The sequence below is a fragment of the Lynx rufus genome, unplaced genomic scaffold, assembly GCF_022079265.1.
Source record: "Lynx rufus isolate CCGP_SWC_20201006 ecotype Redwood Valley unplaced genomic scaffold, mLynRuf1.p SCAF_4, whole genome shotgun sequence".
In the NCBI taxonomy this organism is placed as follows: Eukaryota; Metazoa; Chordata; class Mammalia; order Carnivora; family Felidae; genus Lynx; species Lynx rufus.
Window position 1 is genome coordinate 24,707,798 of NW_025814856.1, and position 17,457 is coordinate 24,725,254.

The 17,457-nt window shown below is 47.8% G+C and overlaps 1 protein-coding gene and 1 long non-coding RNA gene across 4 annotated transcripts in view; one reads left to right on the plus strand and one right to left on the minus strand.

The window, feature by feature from the left end:
* The window catches only part of IL17RD (interleukin 17 receptor D), a 67,222-nt gene extending 57,194 nt beyond the window's left edge, over nucleotides 1–10,028 (minus strand). Inside the window, exon 1 of the mRNA XM_047096018.1 lies at nucleotides 9,851–10,028. Coding sequence (XP_046951974.1) covers nucleotides 9,851–9,976 — 126 coding nt within the window. The 5' untranslated portion in view covers nucleotides 9,977–10,028. The remainder of the gene's footprint in view (nucleotides 1–9,850) is intronic.
* A 220-nt stretch (nucleotides 10,029–10,248) lies between these two features.
* The window catches only part of LOC124524443 (uncharacterized), a 47,087-nt gene continuing 39,878 nt past the window's right edge, over nucleotides 10,249–17,457 (plus strand). For all 3 annotated transcript variants that reach the window (XR_006965235.1, XR_006965234.1, XR_006965233.1), the window contains exons 1-2: nucleotides 10,249–10,529; nucleotides 14,433–14,613. This is a non-coding gene — a long non-coding RNA (uncharacterized LOC124524443). The remainder of the gene's footprint in view (nucleotides 10,530–14,432; nucleotides 14,614–17,457) is intronic.

Sequence of the window (17,457 nt, forward strand, 5' to 3'; positions counted from 1 at the left end):
GAAAAGATGTGGGGGTAGAATTTCTGTCTGCTAAGGACTTCAAAACCCAGGCAGAACAATGAGAGAGGCAGCCTTATGAGGGACCTGGGTGACTGTCACCTTGGGCGAGTCAGACACTGGGAACCAAAGCACAGCTCCCTCCCGCCGCCCCAAAGCAGCCTTGGGGCAGCACAACCAGATGTTACATTTTCTCTGCTTAATTTCAGTAAAACTCCATGACCTCTTTCTCAAATTAAAAAGGCAATGCTATTTTTTTAAGCCACAGGAGCTATCTTTAGTGAAGCCTTCTAAGGATTTCATTAATTCATAGCCAGCCAACCAGGACCTTTCCCACAGTCTCCCACAAAAAAGCCCGGGAAGTCACTGACTGCTTGGCTGGATCTGAATATGAGCAGAGGTAAGATCAGAAATATCTAGTTCCTCCCACAGGGAGGCAAGCCATGAAAATCAAAGCAGAGCAAAAACTCATTACCACAGCTGGCCGGCAAACCCACAGCCCTGGAAAGAAGGCAAAGAGCATCTTTGATTCTGGATGGACCGTCTGGTGACTTCAGAAAATGAAACGTGTTCACAACCAGAGGGGATGAAACAGAAAGAGACCTGTACCTCTGTTAAAAAGACAGGGTTTTCATACCAGCTGGGGGCTGCTGCCTGGGAGTGAGAAACACTCCCACGTCATTTCATAAAGTCCAAAACCAGGATGCGTCGTTAGCACTGAGTGGTAACTTTTTACATTTTTTTTTTTTTTAATCCACAGTGCAGTGTAAATTGTGCGGTCCAAACATCCTCTCTGGAGGCAACCAACACTTTACAAAGTGGGATCCCCATCCAATACCGGCCCGATCGCCACCTCAGTCATCCGGCAGCCCAGCAATTGGCCAGGATGGGCACATGGTGCCAATAATCCATGATATGAATAAGTGGAGCATATTTTATGCTAACTCTCAGCACCTAATGCCACATGATGCACTAATGTTGAGGAAAAGAAACTACAGAACTTCCGAGGAAATCTGTATGACAATCGCTCGCTTTCTGTGCCACCTGGTCAGAGAGACTGCCTGAGATCATCCGCTTGTGCCACCATCCCTCTCCTGGCTGATTTTAATTTCCTGAAGAGCACTTGGTCATTCAAGGAACAAGCAGGAGAAACCTACGATGTGCCGGCCACTGATCTCCTGCTGCAGCACGGAACAAAACAGATACGGGCCCAGCCCTCACGCAGCCGACCCCGAGGTGGGGGACACAGACAGAAAACACCATGTGTGTCTCATTGTGAAAAGTTCTGTGGAGAAAAGCAAAGTAAGGAAAAGAGGGCAGGTTGCTATTTTAAACAGGGTGGTCAGGTTGGTATTGTTGTTCTACTTGTCTCTATGTTCCAGAAACCAGTTGCAGTTCATAGAAAACACCAAATACTCACTGAATAAAGAAATGGTCACTGAGGGTCACTCTTACCAAACCACTCATCTGCTGGAGAAACCTGCCAAGCCTCATCATTCTTGACAGGTGCACACAGGCAAAATTCAAGGCACCACATAATCCTGTCCCCACCCCATCCCCCAGCTTTGCCACTTCTTTCTTTCAGCCACACTTTCCTTTCAAAGGATCCCCCCACCTCCTGGATGCACTCACAGACAGGGCCTGCCTCCTTTGGCCATCCAATCCCTTCTTCTAAGCCTCCTATGAACCATCCAAATGAAGCTTCTTCTTCATAAACAAATCAAGTTTCCACTTTTTCTTCAATGCATCACTGCAAAAGGCTGGATGCATTCTTACTAAATCTGGAGGCATGATGGGGTGGGTCTGACTTTACTAAATGCATGCTTTCTGGCACAGGTGATGTTCACATGGGGAGGCTGAAGGAGGAAAACACAGTGTGGAGAAGCCTCAGAAAGGTGAGCCTCTTCCAAAGCAGGGGAAACTGAGGCAGAGCAAGAGATCAGAGTTACATGGACTAAAAAGCCAGATTTCCAAAGGTGGGTGCCAAGCAGTGCCTCGGGCACTGGCACATCATTACCCAGCTTCTCACACTGGCAACTGCATAAGCTGGAATGTTCTAGGATGAGAAGCAGCAGAAACTGTGGTTCATGTTTCTCTGGGAGGAGTGGGGAGGTGCAGAGAGTTCCCTGTACCTTGGAATCCTTCCTGCACTTCCCCGTCTCTAGGCCCCAATCCCTTTTTCTTGCAGCCTCAGCTGGGTGGGGAGCCACTGCAGACAGGGGGACCTGACCTGGTCCTACCATCTTTGTCCTTTCCCTGGAAAACATAAGTAACTACAGAACCACACTGAGACTTGACACAGAGTAGCTGCTCAAAAAAACCCTGACTTGCCTCCTCACTCCATGTAAGTCTTCTTGAACTTCAGATATTGAGCAGTTACAATAACTCCTAACCATGTGAATGCTTGTGTCCTAGCCAGAGCGACCTTGAGAGGAAGGCAGAGATAAACTGTCACTTAGCAGGGACCACACTTGCTAGGGCTGAACGCTCCTGCATTGGTCTGGATTGCATTGCATTTTCCTCTGATGAAAGGCGGGGGGGATTGGGGGGGCATTTCAGGAGAGGAAAAACCAGAAATCACCTGGACAGAATAAAATCACAGAGAAAGGGTTTTTAAACCATATGGCCTGTCTCAGGAAAATGTACTTCTTCGTTCCATGGAAACCTTCCCTCTATCCCCATCTCAGAACAGAAGTCTGGGGCCACAGCCAGCATTTTTTAAAGGGTGACCATTCACTGGGGGGCGGGGGGGGGCGGAATCTACAAAACTGAGAAATGAAAAAAAAACTGACAAATGAGAACACTTGGAAAAACTCCTAGTTTTTAAGGGAATGAAGTACTTTTTAAATCTAAAAAAGGTTATATTTAAAGCCTAATCCCTTGCAATTGCAAAAGGATTCATTTGAAGTGTTCATTTAATGTGTGAAATGTAAATAGCCACTCAAACATTTAATTAATGCTATCAATTTCCATTCCCTTTCAAAGTTGTTGCTTCAGTTTTGTAGGACATCTCTGATAAGTTCAAGCAAGCTTTCCTACAATGTAGTAATTTTAATTAAAAAAGCCTCATGATTAATGTCTATTAGTTCAGGTTTGGAATGAAGGAACATACAGTAAAATTACAATTTATAAAATTTCCAATACTTGCAGTCTACTGCCCTTTCAACTCTTAAGGTACCAGCCTTATGCAAATAAGACATTTTACCGTTAGGTTTACTATAAAATAAATGCTTCTTAAAAGCACACAGTAGTTTTTTAATGGAGTTAGTTTCCATTCATGCTATTAAATCAGACAATTTATAGGCCAACTTCCGTTTTAGAAGAGAATTACATGTGTGTTCACATCACATCTTTATTTTGTCATCCACCCAGTGATTTGTTGAGGACAGCTGGTACCTATTAAGTCCCCCCTTTAAATGTTGTAGCCTTAATTAGCTACATCCACCTTCCCCCAACATTTCCAAACAAGGAACCAAAGAAAAGAGAAGCCGTTTTTATCACAGATGCTTTGAACAATGGAGTTGCAAATGTTAAAATAATAGTCTCCATTAGAAACTAGCTAGTTATTCCTTAGTTAGGCCCCTCACAAAGACAGGGTATAGACAGGGTTTAAATCTTCTGCCTTTGTTACTTAGGTAATTTTTAGTTTCACGCCTGGTGTTATTAAACTTTCTCAAGAAACTGCTTGGGAAAGGTTGAGGGACAGTCTCTCCAGAGGCTTTTTTGGTTTTATTCAGCTACAAACTTCTTACTTTGACTTCTGAGCACATGAAACCAGCAGACAGAATCTGCAAGTAGAGAATAAGCCTGGCATGGTTTTCTATGAAGACATCATGCTCTTCCCAGATAATGAAGAGTTTCCAACTCACACAACGAGAAATCCACTTGACTGTATGCCTGTAACCTGCCACACTAGATAAAAACTCTTTGATTTGGTTACAATTTTGGCTTCTCTTCTTAAAAACAAACAAACAAACCAAAAAGTACCCCATTCTGTACTCAGAACTTGAAGTGCGAATTGTGTCAACAAGCTACATTTCCAGCAAGATAAGGAGCTTCTCTAGCATTTCCCCCTTGGGTTTGGTTTCTTCTTAGAGATGTGCCCCCACTTTAATCTGCAGTAAGACTATCTGTTTCAATAGGATGTGCTCACTCCTGGGTTTGTGTCTTTTCAATCAGCCGGTGGCCCTGCCGGGTTTAGAGTGGCAGAGAGGAAGTGGCCTGTGGTTAAACAGAGGAAATACCAAGGCATTTTAATAGAGCAAATAGTCTCTTTACTTCCCACAGGGAAGAGCTTCAAAGGCCCCGGGGCCCTGGAGGAGACAATGTGTTGTGGGGCCATCAGTCACCTAATCGTGTGTCAGGACCATTCAGAATGTCCCAGCAGCCAAGACAAACACTGCCCAGAAGGACATTGCCTCCCACAGGACGAGCAAGTCAGGCTGCTGGGAGATGGGGCCCGTGGCACCAGCACAGACAGGCCCCCTGAGCTTGCTGAGGGGCAGGGGAACCTCCAAATCTGGGGGAGACGTGAAACAGAAAAGGTCTCAGCTACCAGGGCAGGGTGCAGGAGAGAGGTCTCCTGCGAGGGCACTGTCCTCCACCCCAGCCTGTCAAGCTTCTAGGGGTACCTGAGCCCTTGCCTCTCCGCCCATACTCTTATAAACTGAGGAGTTGGGGGTGGGGGCGAGCTTCCTGAAGCCTAAAAACTCATCCATCAGAGGTAAAGGCAGTAAGAAACGAAAAGGTACAATCAATTGCTGATGGGGTGGCCCCAGCAGCAGCAGACATCTGCTGGGCATGGTGTGTGAAAAGCTCAGGGACCAATAAGGGGAAAAGAGGGTCTAAAAGCTTAAACACACACACACACACATTTTAGGCCAAATGAAGCATGAAAAATACTCAACTTAAAATAAAGACTTAGGAAAGCATTAGCAGTTCTTTCCTTTGTAGGGACGCTGTAAGGTTTGAACTGCAGAGAATACGATTTGGATCCTACCCTACTCTTTCCTAAGACTGTTTTCCAGACAAGCCCAGCTGTTCTGGGGAGGAACCCATGGAAGTCAGGGTCCCCTTCACTCGTGACCTCCCCTTCAACCCCAGGCTAAAGGCACCCATCCAAACCAGGGTGACCTGCCCAGCTGCCTCCCCAGGATCCCCTTAACCAGCCTGACCCTTCTCACTGGTCGGGGGCTCTGACAGTCTCCACTTCCTCTCTAAGTCCAGAGAAGTACTTTAAAGTCAAACTGATTTTAAATGTTTAGAATGTGGCTTCTCTCTCCCTCATCTGGCCTGGGGAAGCCTGGTCTTCTGAAAGCAATGGCTCTCATCATTGAGAGTGCATCAGAAGAACTGAACCCCCATCTCACTCCCATTCTGGAGGCATTATCTTTGAATCTGCCTTTTAACAAGCTCCCAAGGCAATCCTGACAGTGGAAGCTCCCGGACTTCACTTTGAGAAATTGTGTTCAGCGGGAAAGGGTCCACAGCCGGTACTTACTTGCTGTTCTCATCCACCCAGCTGTATCCCCTTGTTAATAACTAGCACAATGCCCCAGGCACTGCAGGGGCTCTTGGGGGTCGAAGGGATGGATGGGGGAGGGGAGACAAGGGAGGGCGGTTCAAGAAAGGTGGATTTGGGCTGACAGAATTCCCAATTAACATGGCAAGACAAGCCGGAGGGAAGCATTGCAGTTCTTATAAAAACGTCTCTCTGAAAAATGTGTCAACCAGGGCTGAGTCATTTTTAACGAAGAATTCTGTAAGAGACACAAGAGCATGTACAACATGGAAGACATGGCCGCAAGACAGGCCGACCAGATGCAGGCTGGGGAGCCATGAGCTGCAAGTGAATGAAAACGCATCCAATTCAGAATCAAATAAACATGCCTGGGCCCACAGCCAAGGAGAGTTCTTGGATTGGACTTTTATCAGGACCTAAATTTTAACCAGCTGGAACTTCTTTTCCAAGTACCACCCTATTCCTTCCTACCTTTCGAAATGAAGTTATTTGCCTTAAATGGGAAACTTGCACTTCATTGTAAAGACGATGCCAGCATTCTGGCTTCCTGAATTCCTGAAGGAGCAGGCTTTTTGCAGGCTAGACATTTGTTTCAGAGATAAAAGACCAGAGAAGATGTACCTCACCTAGCCAGGAAGGCATTCTTGTTCCCTCCTTCTCCACTGCAGAAAATGCCACTAAATAAAAACCTGTGGAAGCTGATGCCTAATTCTTTGTTCCATAAATGCTTTTCAAACAACCAGCAAGACAGGGGAGGGGGGGGGACCTCAAAGCAACTGATTGACATAAAGTTACCCATCACAAACACAATCATTCCACTATCAAGAAACAAGAGTTAAGGTCCAGTGTAAATGAGGATGCTAGCCCCTCAGGAAGTTTTAGAAATTGTTACTTCTTTGGGAAAACTATTTATTACTCCAATAGTTTACCTGGCAAGGGCCCTAAGAGATTTTTTTTTTAAGCAGTTGAGGAAGTGTGCCCACAACTCATTTCTAAAACACTGAGCTGTGTTCAAGATGGTATCAGCCCCTTAATTGTCCCACTAATAATGGGGAGGTTGTGAAATCTGACCACTTAAACCAGGCCGGCTCCTCAGAGAGGTGTGTTAGCAGAGCTCCTGTGGGTTAGCTGGCTGCGGTCTACCTTGCAAGTCCTGGGAAAATACACATTCCTGCAGGGGCAAGAGTTCGTGGAACAAATGCTCCATGGAGATCAAGGGGGTCATTTGCTCAGTTCCTCGGCAGCACCCAGATCCTGCCCCTCCTTCAGGGCTCATTTTTCCACCCTGGTGTCCCCTTCTCAGGTTCCATGTGACCTAGACCCACAGGAAACTGTCTCCTGGTTGCCTCACACACAATCGACCCTTCTTGTATGTCTGCATGGCCCCAACTAGACTGTAAGCAACCTCATAACTGAGACCAACATCTACGGGCTAAACACCACTATCTGGTAGGGGACTCAGACATGAATCGAATGCCCAAGTCACTGTTCACCAGTATTCACTGGCCAGTCCTCTGACAGAGCAACTTCTGGAAGAACTGATGCAGGGAGGTGGGGGCAGGGAAGGCTTCCTGCAGGAAGTGCTGCTCGAGCAGAGAAGGGACGCTGAGGGGTAAAGAAAAGGAACACAGACAGGAACAGCATGTGCAAAAGCGTGCTAAGGAGAGGACACTGGGGCTCAGTGCTCTCATCTCTCCAATCCACTTCCTAAAATATATCACTTAATGCAGGATTTAACAGGAAGGCTGCAGAGTCTAATTGGGCTCAGCCAAGACTTACAGGGCTCCAGGCTTTGAGGCCACTAAGATGAAGTATGTAGTTAAGGAAAACCATCCTAAGACACAGATGTGAACAAATATTGAAATGGTAGTCTGGTGGGAACCAAAGTGCAAGGACCTGCATGAGAAAGCAAACCAAGGGGAGTGGCATTTAGGGAGGGCTTCCCTGCGGTGGCATCACCTGAGCTGAGTCTTTGGCCAGGGGGAAGGCATCCTAGGAGCAGAGAAAGTATGCTTCAGCAGCTTTACGCTGGCACAAAAGTTAGGGAGCAGGCTGGAAAGGTGGGCTTGCAAGACAGGTAGGCAAGGGGGGTTGGGGAGAGCTGGTGGCTCCATCAGATGTACCAAAAGGCAAGTCCAGGAGGGAAGCAGCCATGTATCAGGTTGGAAAGAGTGTAGAATCTGAGAGATGGTCCAGAGACTTCCATGCTCATTCAAGAAGGAATGAAAATGACCCAAGGAGAGGATTAGTGGGACCAAAGTAAAAGCTGTTGAGAAGGTCACTCCCAACTAGGAATTGTGGTGGGAGAAAAGAGGCCAGCCTGAGTGTAAGCCTGCTGGACCAGGGGCCACTATTAACTTGTGGAGAATGCACAGTTAGGAGACAAACACATTCCCACAGGCAGAGAGAACAAAACCGCCAGCCTGGCTCTTTTAGGTCACTATTATATCCAAGGCATTAAGACTTCACAAGCTTTGTGCACTGACACATAAAGCCACCTAGACCAATGCAGAAACACAGCAATTAGGACTGATCCACCTGTGCTGTCATATGAAAACTCAGAATAAAATGCATGTGATGCTCCTACAGTTCTTCAAAAGCCAAAATACCTGTTTAGACCCAAAAAGTTTAGCAGGATCTTGGGCACCTGGGGGCTCAGTCGGATAAGCATCCGACTCTTGATTTTGGCTCAGGTCATGATCTCACAGTTGAGTTCGAGCCCAGCATCAGGCTCTGCACTGTGTCCTTGTGGAGCCTGCTGGGAAATCTCTCTCCTTCTCTCTCTGCCCTTACCCCATTCACACACTCTCTCTCAAAATAAATAAATAAACTTTAAAAAAAATTTAAGTTTATCAGGATCAGTAAGTCAATATGAGACAGCCTTAAGAAAAACTTTTTTATCTACATACTGGGAAAAACTCGGTATCTTAAAATATAATAATAGTGATATTTTACTAAAGTGGGACAGAGTACGAAAAGGTGATGTTTTACCCAAAAAGGAAGGCTATATTCACTATGATGTGGTGGAAGGGTGTATTATAGCTGTCTATAGCGAAGCTATTGGGTTTGAAGATATCCCATCTGCTGCCTCATACTTGGTTTTCTGCACTGCGTTTCTCTGAATGTGGGGCAAAAGAGCTGAAAGCAATAGCCTAAGATCCTAAAAGGGTGCCAGGTGCTAGGCCTGGACTGCTCTGAGGCCATTCAGAACATCCCAGAAGAGGTGGCACAACGTTGTTCTAAGTAAATGACCCATCTCTCAGAGAAACAGTGCTGGGATAACTAGGAAATCTCCATCTATTCCCATTTTCCAAGTGAAGAAACTGGAGCCCCGAAGCACAGACAAGGTCATGTTCGTGGCTGCCTATGTCCTCTCCACATGTCTGAAGGCCTTGAGTGCCCTGACGCCGGGCCACCCTGGCTTCAGTGGGAGGTGAGGGGCAGACAGATGCACTCTCCCTGTTCTGGCGCCGCCCAAACCCAGAAACCCTGGTGGGGACATGGGAACTCAGCATCCCCGCGCACACAGCCTACCACCCCACGCCCGCCACCGGGACAGCATCAAAGTGGTCGGTTACTGGGGGAAGTCTCCAAGCACAAGGCGAAATCTGTGCACCTCTCCAGTCTCCTCTGGGGCTCCTGACCGAGGTGATAAACTCATGCCTCCCTCTGGTCTAGAAAAATATCCGCAGGTCAAGCTGGGGACGGGGAGAGGGGGTGTAGGTCATCCGTGAGACCATTCTCTAGACGAAGGACGACGAGCAAAATTTCCCAGCAAGTCAGGAGTCGGGGCTGGGGTGAAAGTGGGGTAAGACTGCACAGCCTAGAAGGAACAATGCGGCCACGAGAGGGGGCGCATCCCTCCCCTGCGCTCTGGGTCCCTTCTCTGGCAGTCCTGGGCCTTTGCAAAGTTGTGAACCGGAGGTCCGCGGGAAGACCCCCACTCCGGGTCCAAAGCGCCCCCAGTTCGGACAGCTCGGAGGATCCCAGACCCGGGGCGAAGGAAGTACCGGTCCGGGAACAAAGGGTGGGGCGCCCTTCTCCCGCCCGCCGCGGGACGCCCTTCTCACCCGCCCTCTGGGAGCCGGACCCCAGCCAGTGACCGCGCCTCATTAGCAACACAAAGCCGGGGGTCGGGCGGCCCCTTTCATCCGGGCCGGGGCTGGCGGACGTGCACCCCGGGAGGGAAAGAAGGGCGGGAGCAGCGGGGATCCCAGCCCTGCCGCTGACTCTGCGAAGGGCAGGCACGTCTGCACCGGCTCAGCTGCCCGCGAGCACCTGTGCGCACCGCGCCCGCCGCGCTTTTGGGGACGGCGAGAAGTTTCTCCTTACCCTCCAGCCGCAGGTGTCGGCGCCCCGCGCTCTGCTGGAGCCGCCCGCGGCCACGGCCAGCTGCGAGCCGTTAAGGCAAGCGTTGACCGTGAAGAAGACGGAGCAGAGCTGCAGCCACGGGGCCATGGCCGTGCGCTTGTCCAGCCCTACCTACTCTGCACCCCGGCTGCCTGCCTCTGGCCAGCCCCAAGTGGGCGGTGGCGCCGGCGGCGGCGGCGGAGCTGGCCGCATCAACGAGCATGCGCCGCCCTCTCGAATCCTGCCCCTTCCCTCAGGGCCCCGCCCCCAGCCTCCACTTTCGCGTCCTGGCCCCGCCCCTCTAGCCCAGCCCTCCCTTTGGCCCCACCCCACTCTGTAGTCCACGCCCCCTACGGCCACACCCCGAGCCTCCACCCAGAAGCCCGCAGCTGCAGTTTTTTTCCCTTCACCTGACAGGTCTGTTTTTTAATCCAAAGGATTTGTCCAAGTGACGCCTGCGCCCAGCAAAAACTCGGAAAAATACAAAGAATGTAATAATAATGGTTCTAGTAATAATTTAACCAGCGCCTATTTGCCAGGCCTCTTTTTTGTTTTTAATGTTTATTTATTTTTGAGAGACAGAGAGACAGAGAATCCAAAATAGGCTCCACACAATCAGCACAGATGCCAGGCTTCTTCTTGAATCCTTCCAACCACACTGGTAAGTGTCACTATTGTTATCTCACTTTGGGAGGGCACAGTAAAGTTAGGGCAATGTGATGGTTAGAAAAATCCTGGCTGGGGCCTCCAACAAAAGACTTGCTCTCTCCATGCTACTGTTCCTGCAAACTGAAATAACAAAAGTATGCTAATTTGGGGAGGATTGTACTGGTTAGCACATAGCAAGGGCTCAATAAATGCTACAGTCTATCATTGACTGGCAGAAGGACACCCAGCTGGTACCCACCTGAGATTCAAATCCAAATCTGACAAAAGCAATACTCTTAGTCACTACGTTTGTCAAACTTACATTGTGAAACAGGTGGTGTCTCTGTTTGGAAGAGGAAGCTGAGGCTCAGAGAAGTGGAGAAGCCAAGGTCATATGACTTTTCACCACAAGCCCCTACCCACTTTCACTTGTGTCTGTGCACCTGAATCCCACCACTTCACTCTCCTCCACTGCCCCACCCCTCATCTAGGCCCCCACCTCCTCCTCCACAATTGCTTCCTAAGGGCTAAATTGCCTGCTTCCACTTTTGTCTCAGTATATAATGCATCTCTCTACCTGAAATCAGATCACTGACATCTGATTTAAAATCCTCCAGGGTGGCATTTATTCAATGGCCATTTACCATTAAATCCATACTGACCTCCTGTTCCCCTACATTATCTCTTCCCACTCTGCCTTCACCACCTGGCTCCAGCAGTGTAGATCTGCTAACTCAATTGCATCTTGGGCTTCTTGTCCCAGCAAACTCTCACCTCTGTCTTTCCAACAAGGAATCCTCCTCTACTTGACTTTCTCCTTCTAGGGCCCATAATCCCCTTCTTCTCCTCGTCTGTCTGGCCTAAATGTGGTGACAGCTCAGTTGCTGCTAACACTGGGTTCCTGCAGTTTCCCTCATGGCTCCACACACCCTGCCCATACCTTGTATTTAAACTCCCTGTGGAGACAGAGGCGGCCCCAGCTTTGCATGCTACCCCCGTGGAGAAGGAAGACTCTTCTCAGTACAGCTAGCAGAAGTCCTGGGCACTGGCTCTGACAAGACCACTTTGGAACCAGGGAGCAGAGCTAGCTTCATCTGAACCCCAGAGGCTGGAAGTGAAAAACAACGGTTGTGCAAAGAAAAACTGGCATTGTTGCCAGAGAAAGCGAGGATGGGTACCATGTTCACCAAACAACAGCGTCCACCACAAGCCCCAGGTGCTGTGACTTCCTGTCCATGTGCACCACTGGACAGAAATGTTTTCTTTTTTATCTCGCTGCCAGGATATTCAGGTATTCAGCCAGACCCAGTGAGGGCAAGAACCGCAACTTCTTTGGTCAACCAGAAGAACCAGGATCCACAGAAGGTTGCCTACAAAGTAGCCTTCTCTGAATAGACCTCACACAGCATGTTGCTTCTCTGGGGGGAACTGTTGGTTCAGTGCTCTGCTCCCTTCCAGACCTCTGCCCACCTCCCTGACACTCTTGGTACTTCTCTCTGGGTCGTTCCCAACTCCTATAGCAGGGGATCTTAGAGGTCTGGCCATGAATATCAGGAGCGCCAGGGGCTGAGACAAGGCCAGGACCACATGGGTGTCAATGAAACGCCATGGAAACCATGAGGCTGCCTGCTCCTTAAGCTCCTTAATGTGTATGACATTCCAGCCTAGATAAGCTTCATAATTTATTAACCAATCACCTGCTCAGGGACTTGTCTTATAATCAGTGATTCAAAAATATCCTCACATATTTAACTCGATACATCCATTCACCTATTTTCTTAAGATACATTCCTAGAATCAGAATTGCTGGATTATACACATTTAAAATTGCCAAACTGCTCAATATCTACTGCAAGCTTAACTGCTTTTCTGATTCATAGTGAGGCCATGTTCCCAAGTATTTAGTGGCCCTTTGCATTTCTTCTTTGTTCCAGGGTTGGACTCTAGGAAAGGCAGCAGTACTTGGAGCTTATGACCAAGGGAGAGACTTTAGGAGGGCGCTGGGGAGAGGAAAGTGTTTCTTCTTGGTCTTTACTCACATCACCATATGATTGAGTAAACAGGGAAGGCAGAGCAACACTCTCGCTCCCTTTCCAGTCTACACACACACACACACACACACACACACACACACACCACCTCCCAGCTCACTGCCCAGCCTGGCAACTGACAGCCTCTGAAAACATGCTGCAGAGTGCAGAGTGCTCCAACTTTTCTAAAGGAGTACAGAGGACACAAGAAAGAAAAGGCCTAAATGTCCATTCCAAACCTTGTTAGAATGACATCCCTCAGGACCAAGGATTGAGAGGCCCTCCTATTTACCTTCTCGGGAGGCCATACGCCAGTTGGGGGTAGGGGGTGGGTGGTAGGGGAGGGGAGAACCACATACATCAAAGGGTCAAATTTGGTCAGGAAATAAAGGTAGTAAATTGTCATTTGGCAACATCCTCCCCATTCTGGTCTTCTCCATTGATTCCTTGCCTCTCATTCCCCCCCCCTTTTTTTAAAGAACATTTTATTTTTTATTTTTTTAATTTTTTAAAGTTTATTTATTTAAAGAGAGAGAGAACAGGAGAGGGGCACAGAGACAGGAGAGAGAGAGAATCTCAAGCAGGCTCCCACTGGAGCTGTCAGTGCTGAGCCCAATGCAGGGCTCCAACCCGTGAACTGTGAGATCATGACCTGAGCAGAAATCAAGAGTTGGACGCTCAACCGACTGAGCCACCCAGATGCCCCCTTCATCCCCTCTTTTTACCCAGGACCCTTCAGAGTATTTGTGAGACTGTAAGAAGTGAATCTCTGTACTGAGAGCTGAGATAAAATAAGGGGGCTGGGCCTCTACATGGCCTCCATGGACCATACCGTCCTCCAGACTACAGTGGAGCCCAGCTGTGTACGTAGGTGACCAGAGGATGAAGCCCTCCTCAAATACAATATATGGGCTCATGTACCACAGCCAAGATTGCCTGTGTCCCAGTCACAATTTCAGCCATCCCTCACCACCCCTGACTGATCCACCTCTCCTGCCTCCACTGCCTGGCTCTCTGCCTGGTCCACATTAGTGGGCAAGAAACTGATGCTGCCTCCATTCCAGTTTGGAATGAAACTGGAGATTAAACAGATTAAATCATCTTTAAGCTGTTCGTGAAATGTAAATATATTTCCCCAATTTACCTAAAACCTAACCAGATAAGAAAAACCCTTAATATAAAGACTGGATTTTGTTAGGAGTCAAATTATCCCCTGAAACATAAGAAAGGGTAAAGTGATGATAGAAATAAGTTGAATCCTGGAATCATTTTTAGCAGAGAAAAACTAAAGACAGTTTTAATAAGCAGTGGTTAGAATCACTGAGCCAAGCTTCAAATTTATTTTCGGTATTATGCTCAAGTAGTATGTTTTATATACTAATCAAGACATTAAAGGTAAAGGGTGTTCCCAGCCAGGCTCCCAGCAGGCTTGGGTGCAAGTTTCCCAAGGCTTTAGGGGAGCAGTATGCAGAGAACTGGCAGGGTCCTGAGAGCCCCAGCCTCTGTCCTAGCCTTCTAAGGCTGCCGGGATGCTAGCCCGGCCACGGGCAGTCCTGGATCCCAGGAGGTAGATGTCCACTTCACAGATGGGGAAGCAGAGATTCAGTGAGGAGGTCCTAAACTCATCTGACTCCCTCGTCGCCTTCCTCCTCCCTCCTTCCCTCACACTGCTTCTGACGCCCCGCAGTCTTCCCAAACTGATCTTGGCTCCGCCAAGAGTGCCCAGAGGCCCGAAACGGGGACTGGAGGTAGTCCTGGGGCAGACGACCGAACCCCGCGCCCGGAAATCCGCGGACCCGCAACCCCAAAGTGCCGGAGGCGGTGCGTGCTGCGGCCCCTAAACAGAATTCACGGTTCCACCGCCACTTCCCATTTTTCCCCCCCAGGAGGAAAAGAGGACCGAGGCGCCCAGTGTCCACAGTAACCCCTAGGGGGCGCGCGTGGTCCAGATCGGAGACGCCAGAACAATCCTGGACCGCGCCGCTGCGAGCGCACTTCATTCTAGGGCAAAAGCCCCAGCGCAGGTGCAAATACTGGCTGTTAGAGGACCCGGTGCTAACTTTGGGGGTAAGTAGAGTTCAGGAAGTGGTAACAAAACAGGGTTAAATATGGGCTTTCAGTAAAATATGGGCTTTTAGTAACTGTACAGCTTTGAGCAATTAAATTCACTGAGCCACCCTTTGAGTGTCAATTTTCTCAGTGGTCACACAGGAATGAATGATGTGGATGAAGTCCTCAGTGGGTTTTTGAAATAAGCAAATGGCTATGAGGAGTGCTACTATTGCAAGCAGTAGACCAGGAGTTGATGCAGACAGGCCTAGGGGCAGCTGGAACCCAGACAGTAGCTTAGAGAAATGGGCACTCTTACCTCCTTCAGGAGCTAGTGCCCTGGTTTGGATCTGCACTAGACTAGAAGGCTATGGGCCATATCCTGTTTACCATTCATTCATTCATTCATTCATTCAACAAGTACCATGGAATTCCTGCACTACATCAGGCATTATGCCAGAAGCGGGAACCAGTTGAACAATCAGATACTGTACACAACAGACACGGTCCCAGCTGTCATAGAACCAACAAACAAATGTTCCATGGGGAACGCTGGCATTACTCAACTACATGCCCGGGGGATAATTAAAATTAGATGGATTGCCTCTAAGGAAGTGGTGCCTGAGATGAGGTACCTGGACAAAGGAGAGGGGAGCAAGGACAGGAAGAAAGTTCTAGTCAGAGGGAGCAGCATATGCAAAGGCCCTGGGGGATTGAGAGCATGGCATCTTCAAGGAACCAAAAGAGGCCAGTGTGATTGGAGAGCAGTGAGATATGGAAGAATGGTACAAGGTGAGCTCAAAAGGCCTGCAGGGATAGGCAGGCATGACGTTGTACCCTGGTTTGAACCTTAGAGTACCCAGTGGCTTCTGAGAGGTTTAAGGGCAATGGCAGGACTGTATTTTGAAAAGGTCCCTGCATCCCAAGTGCCTGTGTGTAGTAGGCATTTGATACATACTTGTTAACTGAATAAGTTACTAGGATCATTATTGAAATTCTGGGATTTAATGTCCTGAATGCAAAAATCATTAAAAAGCCTGGAAAAGCATCCAACCCTACTAAAGTTCTAAATAATGCAAATAAAATAAAATGCATAAAGTTTTCTTGTCTTTTGAGGTTATTTATACTATAAAGCCCTTTTTTTATCTTTAATAGACTATTTTTTAAGAACAATTTTAGATTTACAGAAAAATCGAGAAGATAATACAGAGAGTACCCATATACCCTGTCCCTAGTTTTCTTTATTATTAACATATTACATTAGTATAGTACAGCTATTATAATTAATAAACCAATATTGATACGTTATCATACCGAAGTCCAAATTTTATTCAGACTTCCTTAGTTTTTACCTCATGTCTTTTTTCTGTTCCAGCATCCCATCCAGGACACCACATAACTTGTAGTTGCCATGTCTCAGGGTCCTTTTGACTGTGACAGTTTCCCAGACTGCCCTTGTATTAGAAGAACATTGGTTAGGTACTTTGTAGGATGCCCCTCTATTGGGATTTGTCTGATGTTTCTCTCATGATATTACTGGATATTACTATGTTTTTACTTTAATCAAAGTTATACATAAAAAGTTTTGAAAGTCTCATTAGTTTTAATAGATGGAAAATGAAAAACAGTAACCTCTGACCTGTCCCTTGTGACCCTCACTCCCCAGAGCATCTTGGTTCAACTCTTCTTGCTATTTTCCGGCATTTGGTGCCATGTTTCTAAATCATAGGCTGATCTTGCTTTTCCTGACCGACCAGTTTAGATGCTGGCTCCTAACTTCCTGCTCTTTATGACATATGAAAACTGTGCTCTCTTTGTGTTCTCTTCCTCTATCCACGCACTGAGGTTTGTCCTGGATGTCTCCCTCTGCCCTTCCAGAGCCATTCTAACCTGTACAGACCTCATCAATGGACTTTCTTGCCCTCAGTCTTCAGGGTGGGTTGGGTCAATGTGGGGCACAGGCAGGCAGTTGGGGGAGGGAGAGAGCCAAAGTGTTTCTGCCCTCAGTTACCTCTCTGTCCGGGTGCTGTGGGGGCTGCATGTCTGGCATTGGTGTCAGACAGGCTCTCCAGTTCCTGACAACTGCTCCCACCCCCTTGCCACCTCAGGTCTCTGTGTGTGCGAGGTGGGTAATAGCCCCCCATACTGGTACTGCACCTTCCTTTTTGGTTTCTTTTCATCCTGCCCACAAAGCCTCTTTCATGAAGTTCTCCTCAAATTACCCCACTTGAGAGTTGTTTTGTTTTGGAATCCTGACTAATAAATTACAATATTTTGATTAAATCAACATTCAGCATTTATATCATTGTGATAATAATTATGACACACCATTTACTTTATAGACAAGTAGTGTTTTATGATAATATTTCCTTTCTTGGGGCGTCTGGGTGGCTCACTTGGTTGAGTACCCAACTCTTGGTTTCAGCTCAGGTCACGATCTCAGGGTCATGAGATCAAGCCCTGCATCAGGCTCCACACTGACAGTGCAGAGCCTGTTTGGGATTTTCTCTCTCTCTCTCTCTCCCTCTCTCTCTCACACACACACACACACACACACACACATACACACAATAAATAAACTTAAAAAAAATATTTCCTTTCTTGTTACAACTTTTTTTGGTGTGTGTGTGTGTGTGTGTGTGTATTTAATATTTACCTTTTTAATATAACCCTTGTTAAATTTTCCCATACAACTTTCCACATGGTCAGAGGCATTAGCTTTTCCCCTCAGGGTTTTATTTCAGGAGAATTCCCCCTGGAGTGCTCATGCTTCTGCCCAGGGTTGGAGTCAGGGTTGGAGGTTCTTCAGGTCTCCAGCCCAGCTGTTCTTTCCTTTCCTTCCCTTCTCTCTGGTGCTAAAAT